Raw genomic sequence first — 19,537 nt, 5'->3', positions numbered from 1 at the left:
TTTTAAGATAATTACAAAAATGTGACTTTTTATATGGAACATCCTGTATATTACTACATTATATTAAAATCTCTACAAATACTTGAAATATGCAAAATTTTTCAATTATTTTCATTTTAATCTAGTCATCCATGAAAATGATAAAAATACATAATAGTGTTAAAAACAATAACTGGAAATAGGGTTTAATAGTAGAGTAGGTTAACGAAACAAGAATGACAGGCGAAAATTAATAATATAAAAATCACTTAAACGTTCCAATACATACCATACCTATACTAAAGAATGTGTTCAAAAACGTTTCCGTATTCTTCAGTACATTTTTGAGAATTTGAGGCCTTCCCCACCATTACAGGGCCAATTGAATACATTATTTTTTTAATCTACAGTCTTGTTATATTGACGTTTATGAAGTCAACTTTATCATTTTTGTGGATAACTAGATCGAAATGAGAATAATTGAAAAATTTGAAGTATTTTACCTATGGTGTATTAAGAACTTAGTATACAGAGTGTTCCATATTAAAAAATCACATTTTTATTATTACCTGAAACATGCGATGTTGTTTTGTTTTATAATTACAGATTTGAATTCAGCTGAAAAAAAAACACAATGTTTGTAATGTAAGCGTCATTCTAACTCTACAATTAATAATGTTAATAATAATTCTCTGAATAGGATGGTGAGTGCCCAAATCATAGTACTCGATACGTGAGCAAGGACACCATCCTTTCAAATTTAAGCGAACGACAGGATAAACAACTGCTATATGAACACCAAGATTGTTCTTTAAACAAAATTCATCACTCACATATTGTGTATTTTTAAAAATAGACGAGTGGCAAATATCCAAATCGGTCAAAGGAAATTATTTCATCTTCAAGGCCTCCCTGATACAGGTTAATTTCAAGCCAAAGAGGCACTAACACAATTCCCTTAGCTTTATTGGCTTTAATTTTCTTTAAGATCTTTGGTATCAGAGGAAAAGAGTCTAGAATTGTAAATTAGAGCATCTCCTTCACTTGCCTCAAGATCTCTAAATCATACTACCGTGTAAAAGGCAAACAAATTGAGGCCTGTGAGAAATTCCATCAAAAGCGGATGTGAAAAGTTCCCATTCAGTTTCTGTTGATAGGCTTACTAGGCGGTTCACAATCTGCATCTATTCTCACAAGACTTTACATAGGACGCAAAAATAAAAATATTTCTGCTCTGGCACCATTGCCAAATCTCCTTAAATTGAGTTATGGAAAATGAAGACAGCTGGCATAACTATTTATTAAATAAATTTCCTGCGACTCTTAATCAATTAAATGACAAGAGAAGAGGTAGGCATCTTTTAGATCTCAAATAACAAAAAAAGTTTACTAGTAATAGCCCTAGTAGTTTTGACATCATACAATTTAAAATGATTGATTATAAGCATCAAATTCAAACCAATCTTTTAAATTAAGAATAAGAATCACATGAGAACCATTAAAAGGTGTCAAAAGTGTATACATGAAAAAATAAAATGGCAAGTTCCGGGAACTTGGAATTTGATTTTCCTTCATTATTGGTAAGTTCATACGTTAATTATCCTATCTTCTTGGATATAGTGAATGGGTCAAGAATTTTGGTGCTAATTTTGCCGCGTAGTTTTTAGTTGCGTCCGATATGGTGTATGGCCTTATCGCCTATTTCACAATAACCATGCCGACGCCTATAAGTTCTTTCATTTTTAGCACGCGAGACGTTCTACAATTTTGTTATTATAATTTGTCGAAAGGAAGCGACTCGTTTTTCTATGGAGAAGGGTAAATTAGCCAAATCCAGATCGGGTTCATCTCCTGTAATTCGATATTCTTTTTCGAAATTTACATAATAAGGAGAGTAACCCTATTATCTCATGACGTGCAGTTCGCACTGACTAATTTAATTAAATTATGTAACATTACAATTAATTAATTTTTTCTTGTAATTACTCTTCACAAGCTCGTTACGTTTGTGTACAGTGGATTTTAATGTTTATATTAACGCTAGCTAACTGTGTAACAAAGTATTTGAAAATATAAGGAATTTGTATTTCGGTAATGCTTTCACCATGTCCGCACAGTCTACACATTTCTTTCGTTTCAGACATATTCGGTTTGTCTGCCACCTGTGTAACCATATGCATTGGCCCCAATAACGTCCCACATGACGTACAAATCAGCGCCTGCGTAACACAATCCTCAAAAATTGCCAATGTGCCTATTTTAAGCTTACCGTAGTTCTGTCAGAGCAATGCAATAACCTGTCCTGCAGTAAGAACGACGTACCGTGGCTAATTAAAGAATCGCGCTCCATTTCACCAAATCGTACTCCACCTCCGCGTTTACGACCTCCAACAGGCTGCCTAGTTAGAATATCGGTAGCTCCAGTCGAACGGACCTGCCATTTATCGGATACCATATGTCGCAAACGTTGGTAATGAACAATACCAAAAAATATTTGAACCGTCATTTCTCGTCCATCAATTCCAGAGTACATGGTTTCCGTACCAAAGTAATTATACCCACCTGTGCGCCAAATTTAAGTAAAACGCTAACGGCGATGCCACACACAGCCGCTCATGTCGCCTCCACCTATGTTTTCAATCACGCATATGACACACAGCACATGAAACGCCGCTTTTTTTTTACCACCAGGCGTGCATGTACACCCGGTACACCCAATAAAAGTGTTCCTCGGCCATATCTCGGGAACCGTTCGTCGTATGACTTACAGGTAAAAAAAATTATTGGGTAAATCGGTTATAATCTCATTTTCCCAATATTTGAAGTTAGGAATGAAATTTTGAAAAACGGTTTTCACTGGCCTCTTTGGATGTTATTTGGCTACTTTTTCTTTATTCCATTTGGTTTTTTTGATTTTTTTTAGGATTTTGGGTCATAGTGTCAAAACTAGCCCCCCGTCGGAGAAGGATTCAATTAAATTAACTATATTTTGGTTGATTCTCATTGCCCAAGGAATGCTCTTTTCGACCATACCAAAGTTAAAGAAGGTTATTGCAAAAACAATTGAACGCCCCACACCATCTTTGTTTTTGAAATAGTTGAGTTTTTGTTTTTACGAAAATTTTAGATAAAGTGGTTCTCTTTAAAAATGTAAAAAAAAAATTTTTATTTTATTTTATTTTTTTTCCTTCGAGGCGTCGACATCTTGGTCATTGGCCTTTTTATTTCTTATACCGCCATGGCCAATTAAGCGAAATTTAAAGAAAATGCAATTTTAAAATTCAAGATGGTAGTTACGCCCTCTGGTGGTCATTTTTAGAACTTGAAAATATTTTCCAGCGATTCTTCATGACCGATTTACCCAATAATTTTTTTTACCCCTAAGTCATATGACGAACGGTTCTCGAGATATGGCCGAGGAACAGTCTTATTGGGCCACCCGGCATATGTGAAGACGTCGTCGTTGTGCGTAGCATCGCCCTAACTATCAGAATACGTTACCAGCTTCGAGTAGCCGACCAAAATAATCGATGGCGGTGTTGTCCTCATCAAATTTAAAGGGAGAGGCGTCGTGCACCAAGCCATGCAGCGCGGCCGATTTACCCGCCATAAGCTCGATCATCATAGCAATCGTCATGCGAGATGGAAATCCGTGGGGATTAAAGACGATGTCGGGCACTAAACCTGTCTCCGTAAATGGTAAATCCTCATAGGGCCACTTTTGTGAACAGATTCCCTTTTGGCCCGCACGACTAGCGAATTTATCGCCCACCGTCGGGTTACGCTAAAAAATGAATTAGACAGGGAAAGTCATCTACTGCAGATTATAGTCCACCAACAACATTTTTTAGCTAAAGTGCACATTCGATATGGGTTAGTTTTGAGAGCTTTTTTGCATTCGATTCTGTATTTTGTGAATGTTGCCAAATATCAAAGACTTTTCGGATCAGAAAGTTGGGGAATATGAAACAAACTATTTCACTTCTAGATTTCCAGGTTTTTTTATTTTGTATTATATTGTTTATAGGTCCTCTTGTGCAGCAATTTGAGAAAAACTTCTTTAATTTGTGTTACATTTGAAAACATTACTATCCAAAGCTTTCTCTCATGCCTTCTAAAGAGGGTCAAAAGCTCACGCACATGTTGCTCGTGCCAATCGAGACATTTTGCTGTTTTTTAGACGAAATCTACGTAGGTACAACGAAAGATTTTTGCTCAACTTACTTAACCAAAAAGACGGGGACAGCAAAAGCATAAAATTAAATTACGAGTGACCGCACACTAAGTGCAGAGAGCAGTCCAGCACTGGAATCTCAAAATTCGTTACAATGACGGTTAAATGATAAAAAATGTGCCCATGCTAGTCCAAAATTAAATCTTGCTGTATTTTTTCACAGATGTCGTACGCCACTGATTTCTCCGTGATACTGCAAAGAAATTTGTAAATTCTACATCTTCCACAATAATTAAATTTTTGGTATATAGCGCACTCTCGCGTGAATTTCGTCCGTGCGTCTGATGGTTTGAGATCTCAACACTCGAACCCCGTATTACGAAAAAAAGTTTAACTTATTATAGAAGTGAATCTAGTAGACATACTATGATATCGCTCTGCGCAAGTGTAGAACTAATTCCCTTATTTATAGGGCAATTTTTATAACATTTAAATATTATGTGCTTCTGACAAACGCAATTCATCACATGCCCGTCAAAACAAATGGAAATTATAGAGCACACACCTGTCGGTAGGGTACATCAGAAAACTACGCTTTAGCCAATCGATGGTGCAACGACTATTACTTATTTTGTACCTTTGTGAGTACCCTCTTCCGACAATGCGTTCTTGAGGTATATAAGCGAATATACCCGATCACGATAACAGGTCGAGGAGGAGGGGTTTGGTTGGTAGAAATTAATTCCTTTCGGTGAGACCTTTCATTATAGTACGAAGTACAGTAGAGTATGAAGGATAAAACTAGTTCCACTTCCCCCCTCCTCCTCCACCCCGTTTGATAAGAGGACAGAAAGAAGGACAGTAGTAGGTAGAAAACGGTTCCTTTCGTTGAGACCTTTAATTAGAATACAATGAGATAAAATTAATTTTAGACAGCGAAATTTGATGGCCGTCTGGCGCACCTTCAAGGTATAGGCTACCTACTGCAAAAAATTCCAAGACTCTAGGACCATTCCCCTAGAAGTACTTCGAAACGGCAGAAGTAGATCCGGGCGGACGGACAAAACGCAACCAAGAGCACATTTTTTTTAATTCTTAAAAACGCGCTAAAAAATACTCTTCCAAATTAAAGGAATATTAGAAGTTGCAGAGTTAAGAAATGAAAAGATTAGTGAGGACAATTCATCCTACTTAACTCAAAATTTGTGTGTTCAAGTGTTCTTTTAAAATTAACTGTCACTATCCTTGAAAAAGGATTTCTTATTTTATTTGTCGACCGCTTGCGTGCGGGGTATATGTTCAAACAAGCTTTGTATTTCTTTCTTTCAGGGATTTTGATTTAATTTCTTTTCATTGTGTTTCGTAATAAATATTTATCATTGTCAATCAATTAATTGTGTGTTTATTCAAATCCACTGTGCGACCCGGATAGAATTTTCATGTCAGTTTTTTTTCATTCGTGTCGAATATTTGTTTCAGGTGCTAATCAATAGCTGTTTAATAAAGGAAGTTGATCAAGGCCACGGAGTCTCTCAAATTGAGAAAATTTAAATCAATATTGGAATTTCTCCTATAGCAGATGCCAAATGTGTACGAGGAGGGATTGTAAAATTGTAAGTTTCAGTTTTGATTTATTTTGAGCTAGCTGGACAGGTGTGCTGTGGGTGGTGTAGTTGACCGAACGTCATTGCACACCACAATATATTAGTAAATATCAAAGTGGGGACGCGTTTGCGTAGAAACGGAAACTTATTCGACACTGTGTTGAAACCTATTCAATAAAAAAAAACACCGCAATAACCTCTACACTGTTCCAGTGATCTGAAACCCACAGACAAACGGAATTCAATTAGCATATTATTAGATAATCCCTGTGCTTTATTTACAGAAATCCTGAAATTAATGAACTCATAGTTACAAAACGCAATTTATTTTATGAAACTGCTCTATTTGTGCATATAGTCTCGTATATCAAATTTTCTCCAAATGCGCATAAGTATTAAAAAAAAAATTGGAAGTGTGAGCCTACTTCTGGTATAACCACAAGGGATAAACCACTAAAGACTGTCTTTCATCTTACCATTAAATTTATCTGGCAGTTCATTTCCATAGATTTTCGCTTCTGAAGAGGTTTGTTTCTATGAAACAAAACTGATTCTATTAAACACACTAGTCCCTGTTAAATTGACTGGGTCAGATTACAATTAGTACCTGGTACAGGGTAGGCAGATTTTTTTATATTTTGAAAGAAATATGCCAAAAAAGACACTTGTACAGGGTGGCCAAATAAGAATGCGAGGTAATGTATCTGGGAACCTGTCCATCGGCCACGAGAAAAACCTGGAAAATATTTTTAAGTTTCTGCAATGGCCGCTAGGGGGCGTAACTGCAATCTGGAATCTAAAAAAGTGATTTTTCTGTGAATTCCGCTATATTCACCTAACAAAAAATGTCCGGTCTTTGAAGTTGACGATAATCTGAATCTTTTTTCTTTGACAATTTTTCCTGTATCTCTAAAAATGAAGTGGTGGGGGGTATTCAAAGGTTTCCGCAAAGAACACCCTCTATCTTCGAAACGGCTGAGCCGATTTAAACTCGAGTTAATTGAAAAGAGTTATTATTCGGCTACATATATTATAATTATTTGAAGTTTTGTTAGTTGCGTTGGTTTGATTTTTTTTCATGAAAAAGCAGCTATATGATTCCTAAACAAGCTCCCGAAAACCGCATAGCGGTTATTTCAGAAAAATATTTACCAGGTTTTGCTTGTCGCCGTTTTAGTAATAAATTTTTTACGGCAAGCCTCTACGATGGATAGCTTCTCAGATACAGTACCTCGCATTCTTCGTTGGCCACCCTGTACATTGCTGCGATCGGACACACCCACTAACTAAACTATATCCTTTCGGATGAACAGTAATATGCACAAGTTAATATAAATAATACATTTAGCGGAGTAATACAACGCAATTAATAGGAATGATATATTCATAAGCGAGTTGTAGTGGCGCGGTGCATTAAGGCGAGTAACTACTGATTTTCATTGGGGATGTGATTCATGTGCTCGCATCTGCGCACGGTTTCTCATCATGTAGGTCTCACCAAGCGAGCAACTTGGCACTGTCACCATTTTTGTTACAGTGTCAATATAAGGCAATAGCGATTTTTCTTGCATAAGAATGTGTTGAATTAGGCGGAACTATAGCCCTACACATTCGGAGATCTGATATTGTTGAACCTCACCCTTATTTCCGCGCTTTATTTTAAGAAGTCCTCTTAACATTAGTGCACATGTTATTAAAAGTGCATAATTTCGACCAAAAAAGTATTCTTTCGGGGAAATTTCCTCCATCAAAGATTAAAAAATGAAAACGCAAAAAGACTCGCAAAACATTATTGTTACATGTGTACCATTTTCAGCAAAAAAATTTGTTATAGGCTTTCATATTTCCGCAAAATTACCGTTATTCGGAACGTAATGAGCACCGCCGGTTTCGCACGGGCGACAAAGCTCGAGCACTTTCTCACGCTGCTGACGTAATAAGTTTCCTTCTCCTTAAAACGTTTCACAATGTATTTAGATTCGTCCACGCTGTAGTAGCAGTATAGCGGATCTCCCGCCGAAACCGGCTTACCGATGTGAGGAAATCCGTCCGGTTCTAAAGCTTCGGCCAGGTCGGGCGCCGAGGGGTCTCGACAGAAGTACGAATTTTGATCGTCCAACTCGATAAATTCCGATTTATAAACAGAACCGTGGCAAAATCCACGTTCGTATGAGGATTTGTTAATAATCATCGCGTCCTCCATGTCGTAACCCTACAATTAAATAGTACACTTTGTTCAATATAAACGTTGACGATTTTAAAACACAAGAAAGAAAGAATAGCTAGAATTTATATTGAACAAACTGTAGGTATGTTTCTAGAATGGTTGTTACCGTATAACTGACAACTGCAACGATGGCATTTGTTCCCATAGGAAATTCGTCAAGTCCCACTTTATCATAGTGGACCGGACGAAATAGAGGGGATCCTGGAGTTTGTATGCGATACAGTTTTGAACTGCCTTGAGATGCCCAATTGAGACAAGGTGTGCCCATCGTCTGCTTCCCCATCTGGCATTGGTACATATTGCGTGGTGATTGATTACAGTCTGGCATCGGAATTAGAAGCGCCAAATTTGACAGGAATGAATTTTTATCGACCTCCATATGAGTGGTTACTCCTAAAATTGAAATTAGTTCAAGTGTATTGTGCCCAATGTAAGGATGCCCGACGTGAGGATAACAAAAATAGTACAATAGCGGCTACGTGTCATGATTCATGAGTATAAAACACTAAACTTGGTTAAAAACAATTAGATATGGGGCACAGAATTTTCAGGTTCAAAACCTCAAGCACCAAATGCCACAGCTCGCTAACACTTATTTCACATTTGTATCAACAGCATAGCAGTAAGTGGCAAATTTGTATTTGTACCGCATTATACGGAAAGTGAACTAAAGTCAGTCTAGCGATAAATAAGAACGTGTTGGAAAAAGCGTGCGCTGTTGCCACGATGGTTTTGGTCCTTTTTTGGGTCGATTCCGTTTTGAGGCAGCCTTAATGCTGGAATGCTGGCTTACTATTGGTTGAGGGCGTTGCGTTATCGAGAAGATTACCGCTTAACAAGAACGTTTTTCTGCCGACGATTTTGTTGATCGGCGAATTTTAATCACGCGATTGTAATGGAATTCTCAGCATAATCGTTTGACAAAACTGGTACTCGAGTCCATAGGTTGTAGGGCTATCCTTCTGTGATCTTTTGAACGTTCACAAATTCAGTACCATTATCAGTGAACGCAAAAAACTTGTCCTTCAATTGTGACTTTTTTTTTAAATGAAAACTGAACAATACTTCGTGAACTCGTCCTTGAAAACCACAAAGAAGCGACTTCCTTTTGGGGATTTTTCTGGCATAGGCCCACACACATCAGCGTTGATCTTATCACCCGGGCTAGTTATGATCTCCTTGAACAGCCTACTTGATCGTTTGGCTTGAGCAAACACAACCTTGTCCTTGATAATATAGCACTTCTCACTATTCAGAACCGAATAGCACCCTTTATCCAGAGCAGAAGTTATCGAGTTTAGCAACCGAATCCGCAGGTTCATTTACTCTAGTTCAAAAGTCATAAACTGAATGCAGCCATTTACATTCAACTGAATTGCAACTTGGCATTTCCAATTAACCCAATCAGAATGCTCCTCCTTATTTATTTATCTATGAACATAACAGATTGCCCCAATAACAATGTTCATGTATTAATTTAAAAAAAACTATTTGAAATTATAAGAAAAATAAAAAAAAAGGTTAAGAGTATTAAAATAAAAAAAGACAGGAAAACAAAAGAAAAAATACTGTGAAAATTTTCTCGCGAAACGACAATAGTAACTAAGTTCTCCTACTCCTACTACTATACGACACAATTCCGTTACACAAGTTCCAACAAAAATAAATTCGCGCAATACTGGGCCCATAACCTGATGAGCTCTTTGGTTAAATAAATAAAGAAGTCTTGAACGAATTGAATGGTAAAACAGTTGTAATTAATGACTAAAATAAATGTAATTTAACAAGGCAATATGACATTTATCAATATCTGTTATTTATTTGAAATCATTTCCATTAACACAATGCTACTACTCGGTATTGTTTATTTGAGTAGGTTTCTATCACTTAAAAATAAACGGGGTTGCTACGAATTAGGCTAACTTCCTTTTTAACATAAAATTAAGCTTGCACGTAACTCACACTTTGGCACCAATCGGATTTCAAACACCTCTTCTTAACGATGAGACTGAAAAATAGATGCAACGCTCTTGTTTAGATAATTTTTTACTCAAAATAAAACTGATCAAACTTTGCCCAACTAGATAAACTTTCACAGACGAACCATGCCCGGTGGCTCTTGCATGAGATAGAGAATCGAAATTGGCATATTTTGATATTACATGTTCCTATAGCTATCTTTAACAGTTTCTAATTTATTCCCATTTCATTGAATTGATCTCGGAATTTTTTTCGCATTTTCTTTTTAGTAGTTGGCCATGATTTTAGAACAATCGAATTTTCAACAAATCAAGGGTTGGATTCTTTAATATCATTGATTCTAATCTAAATAATTGATTAATAAATAAGTCATTTATTAAGAATATAGGACTGAACATTTTTGAAAAATCTAGACAGTCGTTCAACTGAATTTCTTAAACAACGTATAAGTTTGGAAATTAAGAGAGGTAATGCGATATCTGTTCTAGCAACAATTCCATACCAAAAATGTTTCAACGAAGTTTTTTTATTTTGCATTGAATTTATTTTGTTAATCTTGCATTTGCAATTCAATTCATTTTCTTAAGTATTCTCTTGTAGAGCTTTGTATCACTTGTGCTTCAACGGTTTGTAGTGCATTAGGGGGTACAACATTTCCAAAATTCATACAATTTCGTTCCAGTGTTTGAATGAATGCAAGGCAAGCACGTGCCGCGATTCTGTCCATTTCACCATAAATAACATTTAAATTCCAAAATAGGTGAAACCACTGCGAGTCATTTTTCGATTTTTGAAAAACTTATTTTAACCTATAACAGTAGGTGACGAATTAGTGTCACTAGATTTGTTTAAAATTCGATTATTATAAAATCATGGCCGACTACTAAAAAGAAAATCTGAAAAAATAGTGTCAATTCAATAAAATCGGAATAAGTCAGAAACTGTTAAAGATAGTTATAGGAACATGTATTGTCAAAATATGCCCACTTCGATTCTTTATCTCATGCAATAGTAAGAAAATGGTCATTCCATTAAAAAAAAACTGAGTTCTAGTCTTTGAAGTTTCATAAATTTGGATCTCCATAAGGGCGGTCGTACGCAACTTAACTTTTTTTTAAGTGCACTAAAAGAAAGCTCTATTCCTTCTCTATGCACTGACAAAAATAGGTTGCCATGACTACAACCGTTTTCAAGTAATCAATTATCAAGGTACCATCTGCATCCGCCATTTCTTTTCTTAAAGTCAAAATAACTTAAAGACCATAAATGGCAGGTATCGACATATGGGTATCAAGAACTGAAATTTAACGTAGAATCCAAAAATCTAATAAAAAATAGTAGTTGCTATTTAAAATAACCAAGTTACTATCTACTTCCGGTGTTTCCGGAAGTGCGGCCATTTTAAAAATATTTTACATCGATTCGGCCTTTACTTTCCCAGAAACGTTTAACTAAAGCTCCCAAAAAAACACCCTGTAGATTTATGTGTATTGTTTTTCCCTATGTCTACTTTTAAATGACAAAAATCACTCTTCTGAAGGGCGCCTAAGTGTATGCAACCTAAATACCTTTTTAAAACCAATAAAGATCTGGCGGTCATATTAATTAATTTGAATATTGTTGTTTTGGCTTCCGTATTTTTATTTTCGTCCGTGTGCGATGTATTCAACTGACGAAAAAATTGATATTGTCAATTGGTATAGTACTGGTAACAGTTTAAGAAGCGTAGCCAGGTGTTTATTCGATTTTAAGAGTTGTATTGGCGCCATTCAGAAGAGAATTTGATTTTTAAAAGTGGACATAGGGAAAAACAATACACATAAACCTATATGTCTACTTGTTAATAAATATCACTGTATGTATAAATTTGCCCCCTAGAGCTCCGTTTTGTGCAATAGTTTTTTGGAGAAAAGAATCTGATCATCTTCCCCACAACATTATCAAATCCTTGAGAGCACAACGTTTTATGGGGAACAGCGTAGCACTGGGGGGGTCTGGAGGGATCTATTATGATGGGAATTATCAAGTCTTCCTTTGCTAGGAAGTTTGTGGTTTTTTTTGAAACGATCATTGAATCTACCTTTTGATTGGGGGAGGGGAGGATAATTTCCTACTAAAAGAAAGACGCTTACTAAAGGCAAGAATAGATTGGCAGACTCGACAGTGATATCAGACAGCAACTTACGTGCATACATTAACCTGCATGTCTGTAACTGACTTGTAAGTAGATTGCACAATTGATTTTTCATGCCGGTAGAATGTAGGGGGAAGCACTGCGCATGCGTTGCGAGTGAAACTGCACACAAAAAATTAGATCTTACCCAAATATCCCCACAATGGGCATCCTTACATTGACCACCAAATAATACCAATACCTTTATACATTTCTTTAGGAGTTACACAGACATTGAGATAAACTTGCTCGAACGTTCCTATAAATTCAATTTCCTTAAAGACCAAATTATAAACGGGCCTCATCATGCGTGCCGGCCCACTGAATAGGAATAATCCCGGATACTGGCCGGGTGTATCTTTCATTGGCACCAATACAATCTCTAACGTGTTGGGAACCTCCTCCCCTTTAATTTTCAGACATCTGAGCTTGGTCACCAATTTATCCGCAATGCTACGATGTACGTATCCGATCACTCGTCCGTCCAATTGGGTAACGTAACATTCTTTAATGCACAGCCCGGCGTGGCTGCCTTTGAAGGGTACCATGCCTAATTCTGTTAAGGTTGCAGGTATTGTGGCGACAATCTCCTCATCCGGGTTAGTTGTCACAATACAATTCATAGTAAGGTGGTTGAGCAAGCCGCAAGGTGCACCGTCAGGTGTATGCACAGGACAAATGAAACCCCACGCGTCCGGCAATAACTGACGCGCTTCCGTCGTGCGCATCTCTTGAAAGAAGGCACCCCTGTGTACGGCACGAAAATGCGACATGTAACGCATCCGATTGATGTTTTCTGCAATAATCGCCAATCCCGAGTCCTGCATTAGCCCCAAACCGGATGGGCTGTTGATGTTACCAGTCGCTAAGAATTTTTGCATAACAGTCTCAACGCCACCCGTATATTTCAAGGCTCGTGCCATATCCTTTTCTCCGCAAGCAAATCCTGCACCGCTTTTCGCATTTTTCAATATACTCGCACGCAGGTAAATCAGCCACATTTGCAATCTCTCCTTTAAAACCTGCAGGTACAAATGACCTCCGAGAAGTAGCTCTTGCATCATAACCGCATCAGCTCCTTCAGTTTTGCAATTATCCTGAGCGTAGACGAACAGTTTTTGTATCATAAACACGAGCAAGTTGAATTTATCTTCGGGACTATTCAAATGGATCAGCACACAACTCTTTAAAACGTAATCAGTAATTTCGACATCCGTAAACCATTCGGCACATTCCGTAAATTTGACACGAAACATTTTGCCTAGGTAGCCCTTGCAATCCGCGTGCGAATGTAAACCTTCCGCATGTAAATTTCTCATCATATTCTGAATACAACTAATAAACAAAGTGCGCCAAAATTAAATCGCAATCAACCTATTACTTACTCGCTGTAGTAAGAATCGTCTTCGAACCCCTCCGTTAGTCTCTTATAAATGTATTGGTCAGTATAGTCGCACGTCGCCTTCAATATCATCATAACCGGAACGTAATATACCAATTTTAAGTGGGCGAACATAAACTTAACTGTCCCATCGGTAACAAAGTGTAAAGTGTTGGGCTGCAAAGGGCAACTTTTTAATGTCCACTAGTTAGCCTACCTCCGCACCACCACTTCCTATTTTTTTCATTTGTTACTAGGCCAAGAATAAAAATAAATAGGGAAATAATGAATGTGCAATATACTTATGACCAACCACTGTTAGGTGGTCATTTATAGTGATGAACGTTACTACAAGGTTACTGACCACATTGTCCATTCAGGCTAGTTGTTCACCTCAAAGGATGTTGCATAGCATTGGCACATTTTCGTGTTGTTGTATTAATGAATCAGCATAATCGCGTTTAAATACATTTCTACCACGAAAACGTTGTGGTCAAAAGTACAGAACGTTGTGCATCTCTCTAGGTTATACGGGATGATAATAAGATTCTGGATTAAACGTCAGCCGGTAAAAAGTTTAAAGATGATTAATTAGGGCTTTTGCTGGCTGTAAAAATCCTAAGTATACAAGGGGAAAATTGACATTTATATAATTGGTGAATTATTGGAGCGAGTAAACTAAATTTCAACTACTAAATGTAAAAACCTTTCCAAATTCACTTTTACTTTTAACGAGTAGTCATCCAATCCATCCAATTAGCTGAGTTGTTGCTACCTTTCAAAATGAGAAAGTCAACTGTAATTTGGAGTTCCGACTCATCGATAAATGTGTTATTTGAAATGTTTGCATTGTATAAAAACAGGAGTCGATCGTTTTGGATATTTTGGATAGCCATTTATGCTCAAAGTCCTTCTAAAATGGTATATAGCGTCTTGGAAAGAACCTTTATGTTGCAAAACAAAAGCTGTACCTAGACACGCCACTTCCATAGATACAAAAAAGTACTGGACTTTAAACGGGGACAGAACCACCCCAATGTTGCCCTGATTGTCGAAAAGCAACACGGTTTGAAGGAGCTAGAGGGAACCTAAAACTCAAACTCAGTCATACTAAAATACTAAAACTAATAATAAAGTTGAAATTTAATTAAATACGTTAATTACAAAAACAATTCAATTTCAATTCAATTCCGGGTTGGCCTCTTTTAATCACATAAGAATAGCTCTAGGGACTTCATCGATTACATGGGAAAAAGGACATTGAAAACCTTCCAGGATATGTAGTCACTTAGTTTTCTCTTTTCTTTTCCAATTTTACATTATAATAGTTCTCAACCGGTATGACAACATCAGAAAATTGTATATCCCTCGGGAATTTCATTTCCCTCATAATCATAATTTTACATCGATATTTAAAATGTTGTACCACAATCTTTCACGGAAATGAATATGTGTATTACTGCTGTTATGTAACGGGACTGACATTCACACTAAGGCCTCACACAGTACAAAGCGAGGTACGAAGAATACATGCTTTCTTTCGGTTAGGCGACATTTTCGAACAGAAGGATTAGGTCTGAGAAAACCCATTCAAGAAACTTACTTACTTCTACAGCTCAGGGGAAATATTCTCATTTACCCTCTACATGCAGTACATTAGTTTTAAATAAAATGAATACCCCAAAAAAAATTCGTTAAGGCGCTTGTGAGCAAGAGGTGAAGGGTGCATTTTCAAATTTTTTTTTTTTCGATTTTAATAGCCCTTATGGACATGTCATGCCCTAAGGAGAAAACAAACATGAAATAATTTTTAACTCTATTTTTAATTTCTGATCAAATGACACCAATACCAAATCTGTAAGTGGTGTAGTTTTGTGACTCATACAGACAGACAGACATCATAAGCAAAAATGTGCACTTTTTATTTTTTGAAAGTGAAAGTGCACTAATGATCTCAGAATAGGTAAATCTTGCAGCATAAGCAATGAACAATTTTGTGTATCTCACCAAATACAATGGATATTGAGATTGACCCTCTTATCTCGAACGCACTGTATATATAGATATTGGTAAGTGGCATTCTTTACTATCCCAACAAGGACAGTAGCTTATTAATACTCATGTTGCATATACTGCACATTAATTACTCTCCCAGGGCCCTTTTTAATGGAGGGGGGGGGGCATATTCTTAGCCCAACCCAAATAATAGTACATTATATATCAAGGTAGAGAAGTCCACTATTATTGCCTGAGCACCAAGATTACATCTCGAGGCGCTTGCGCCGAGGGGTGTAAGGTGCGAAGGCAATAATAGACTTCTCTACCGTGGTATATATACTATTTTTTCACTACTAGCACTTGAAATCCTCTAAATTAACATATTATATTGATAAGAAAGTGAACGGTTGGACAGAATTGTTTGTTTCTTAATTTAACATGTCAATCAAGTACGTAGAACTACAAGTCAAACAGGCCGTATTTTGTTCTGTCATTGAGATTTTTCAAAGAGTAATTTCGTTCGAATTTTTTCAAAATGTAATAATTTTAGGTATGTAATTTCTCTGGAAATGGCGGATGGTGGCAATTATTCGTTTTAGAGAACTTGTCTAAACGTTCATTGAGCGAAATTTCGGCTTGTGTTTTCTAAAAGTGATAGCGTGACAGTTCTCATTATTGACTACTAGTTAATAATAAAAAATTATTAACCACTTTGAACAAATGCCGAGAAAGCCTACTTTACAAGTGGAAAAAAGGTTAATAATCATGTCATCAGACGCTAGTAGTGAAAAAAAGCAATTTTTGTGAAAAACAACTGAAGCACTAAACTTTTGTTATTGGCACCTCGTACCTGTCATGCTCAGTTAGCAACCAAAAGGTCACAAAACAAAATCGGAAGATGTACATAACTTTTAACATGCCTCATAACCCCCCCCCCCCCCGCGCCACACTTACCACGCAAGTTTGACTGTCATTCACGCAACGGATTTGTATGCCAACATCCGAAAAAAGATCGCCCCTTCCTTTCCAACCACCTCGTTTAATCGCGATAGGATAATTACGCCTCGTCATAAGCAGCATGCGGATTAATTTCTCGTGCCCTCTGATGATGAAGTAACCGCCCCATTCCTGTTCGTGCTCTTTGTGCGTCACCAACTGTTTGGGCGTCATCTCATTCAAGTTACATCGATTCGACTGTCGTAAAGAATCGGGTTCAGAAGTGGATACTCTTCAGATTGTACTAACCTTAATCATAATCGGTATGTTACCAAAGTCTTGATCTATGTAACTACGTGGCCCGTTATTAATCGACCAACTGACTTTACCGTTCAACTTCCCACAGTAAGTAGCGTTACGTTGTCTACATTCTGTCGGAAAAATCTGCTGAGTTCTCACGCCAACAACTCCCAAAGGCACTGCGGGGTAGTTTAGGGATACATCCTCAATCCGTAGGGAAAGTCTTTCCCCGGACGGTAGAGTGAATTCGACAGGGTGTAGACTGGAAACTGCATCGTTCAAACCCTTATTTACCATATAATTAAAGCTGGAAACGTGGGGTGCCCCCAGTTGTTGCAGAATCTACGGTAATAACAATTTCATAACCTCAATCTAACACATGTTAATCTTACAAAGCTCTGCTCCTTTGCGGGTACGCTATACTTGAAATCCGTGAGGTTTTTTAATGATGGCGCGTCCATGTTATATCACATTCAATAATAATTAAGCGTTTATTTCTAATTTTTGTGGTTAACTACAGAGATCCATTTTAAAATTTGATGGCGGGTGGCCAGTGGCGCCACGGTGGCGCCCCTGTGGACTATATTAGTTCGATATATACAGAGTGGAGGCTAATGTTTGCTTTCGAATTTGACCTCTGCAAAATCTCGCAAGCACGCTCTTACAAAATTTTGGGCAACTTGTCTAACACACTAAGAAGACGTCTTCAAAATACGTAAAAACGGGCATTCAATACAAATCCATGGCGTTACACAGCGGGCAATTCCAAAGATCGGATGTGATCTAGATAAATTGGATTGGCGCAACGTGCGCAATATGCTCTAGGTGGTATTCCAGGGCTCCGGGGTTGAAATATTGGTCTGTTACTTTAACCCTAGAGGTAGAGGTACCGCCGCAACCGATTCGTAAGATGGTAGATGTTTTTTCTTCAAGAATACAAGATGCAAAGTACCGCCATCAAGTTCGTGTTATAGAACAAGAGTTGTCTGGGACTGTGTCTTCGATACAATCGTCGCTCGTGTTGCGAGATGCAACAGTTTTAAAAGGAGGGAGTAGTGTAGCAAACGTTCCAGAAATCTCGATAGACATCAAGGCGCCATGAAAGATTAGTCTTCGGCGATAAAGAAGGAAAGCGGATGTGACGTAATCTTTCCCGGAAATATGACGTGCTTTGTTCTAGATCATTCGAGCAGACTCGCGAACTCTCGGGTTTATTATATAAACAAATCGTATTGCGTTTCAGGGCAGTTCCAACTTCGACGCGCTTGTGTTACGTTATAAATTGTAAGTGATACATAAGAATTACTGTTATAAATTAATCCATTTTCAGACGGTTATAAATTTATTGTTAATTAGTTGTAATAAATAAAACCACGTAGTTAAATTTACATTACATTATTTATTCAAGTTAACGTTAACAGTAATTGTACAGTTTTTTTGTGAGGGCTCGGTGTTGCCGTTCATGTTCGGTTTTCCATTATAATTGTACTTGTTGGTAATCTGGATGTGACCTCTTAAGGAGCAGAAATAGCTATTACAATTGTTTCGGATGTCTTGGACTTTATTTACAATATCTAATTGGTTGGAATCGGAGTCTTCCACACATCTGTTGAAGTACGATCATAATAGTTATTTATATAACAAGAGCGCGAAGTTCAATTTCGCGCATTGAGACTGAAGGTATTTTGACGAGGCGAAGCCGAGTTAAAATATCAGTCAAATGCGCGAAATAACTTCGCGCTAGCGTTATATACAATATTTTTTCTACAACTGAACCAATTGTTAATTAAATTGCTGTTTAAGTTCAACTTTGTCCCGTGCGCGAAATACTTTTTTTCACTGTTGACGATTTCGCGCACGTTGTCAAGAGCAACCTTACTTATTAATTAACCGATTAAAAATCTAGTACTTCGCGTTTCGAAATCCGTCAGAAAATGACAGTTTTTTTTGACAGTTGTAGAAAAAATATTTTTTCTACAACTGTCAAAAAAACCTGTCATTTTCTGACGGATTTCGAAACGCGAAGTACTAGATTTTTAAACGGTTAATTAATAAGTAAGGTTGCTATTGACAACGTGCGCGAAATCGTCAACAGTGAAAAAAAGTATTTCGCGCACGTGGCAAAGTTGAACTTAAACAGCAAATTTAATTAACAATCGGTTCAGTTGTAGAAAAAATATTGTATATAACTCTAGCGCGAAGTTATTTCGCGCATTTGACTGATATTTTGACTCGGCTTCGCCTCGTCTAAATACCTTCAGTCTCAATGCGCGAAATTGAACTTCGCGCTCTTGTTATATAAATAACTATTATAAATTATAAAGTGTGTAGATGTTAAAAAAATATATGATGAATATTGAATGACATTTATGAACTTCTTTATTTTTCTATTATTTTGAAGCTCAAGACGTTTTATTAATGTTCTAACATTAATCTTTCAACAGATTATGAGACTTACGCGTTAGTGTTTCAAAAATTAAATCCGGAAAAGTGTTACATAGAATCACGTGTGTGTTACTGTAACTGGATTAAAGACGTCGTGCAGGTACATTTTTTCGATCGGTAGTTAGCAGAGTTTACGTATCCAGACATCAAGGAGGAGTGTAGCTGTCTCATCACATTTAGAAGGAGTAATAATGACGATGAACAATTACAATGATGGTCTTGATCGAGGACTCAAACTCACAGACGACAACTATTTCGCATGGCATATTAAGGCCAGGGCGATCATGGAGCAGCGAGAATGCTGGGATGCAGTTGATCCTGGTTTTGGCGGTGAAGATTT

General features: G+C 37.1%; 1 protein-coding gene across 1 annotated transcript; it reads right to left on the bottom strand.

Moving 5' to 3' along the window:
* Nucleotides 1-1,506: 1,506 nt before the first annotated feature.
* On the bottom strand, nt 1,507-17,213 carry LOC116178984 (DNA-directed RNA polymerase I subunit RPA2; the record flags this gene model as incomplete). Its single annotated transcript, XM_031498668.1, is given in 10 exon segments — nt 1,507-2,198; nt 2,249-2,541; nt 3,481-3,763; nt 7,616-7,969; nt 8,091-8,377; nt 12,340-13,472; nt 13,523-13,695; nt 16,471-16,710; nt 16,762-17,094; nt 17,145-17,213. Coding segments are annotated over 10 exon segments (3,384 nt in total). The 3' UTR covers nt 1,507-1,979.
* Between the last annotated feature and the right edge of the window lie 2,324 nt (nt 17,214-19,537).

The sequence above is a fragment of the Photinus pyralis genome, unplaced genomic scaffold (genome assembly GCF_008802855.1).
Source record: "Photinus pyralis isolate 1611_PpyrPB1 unplaced genomic scaffold, Ppyr1.3 Ppyr1.4_LG8, whole genome shotgun sequence".
Taxonomy (NCBI): domain Eukaryota; kingdom Metazoa; phylum Arthropoda; class Insecta; order Coleoptera; family Lampyridae; genus Photinus; species Photinus pyralis.
This window is presented reverse-complemented; position numbering and strand designations above follow the sequence as displayed.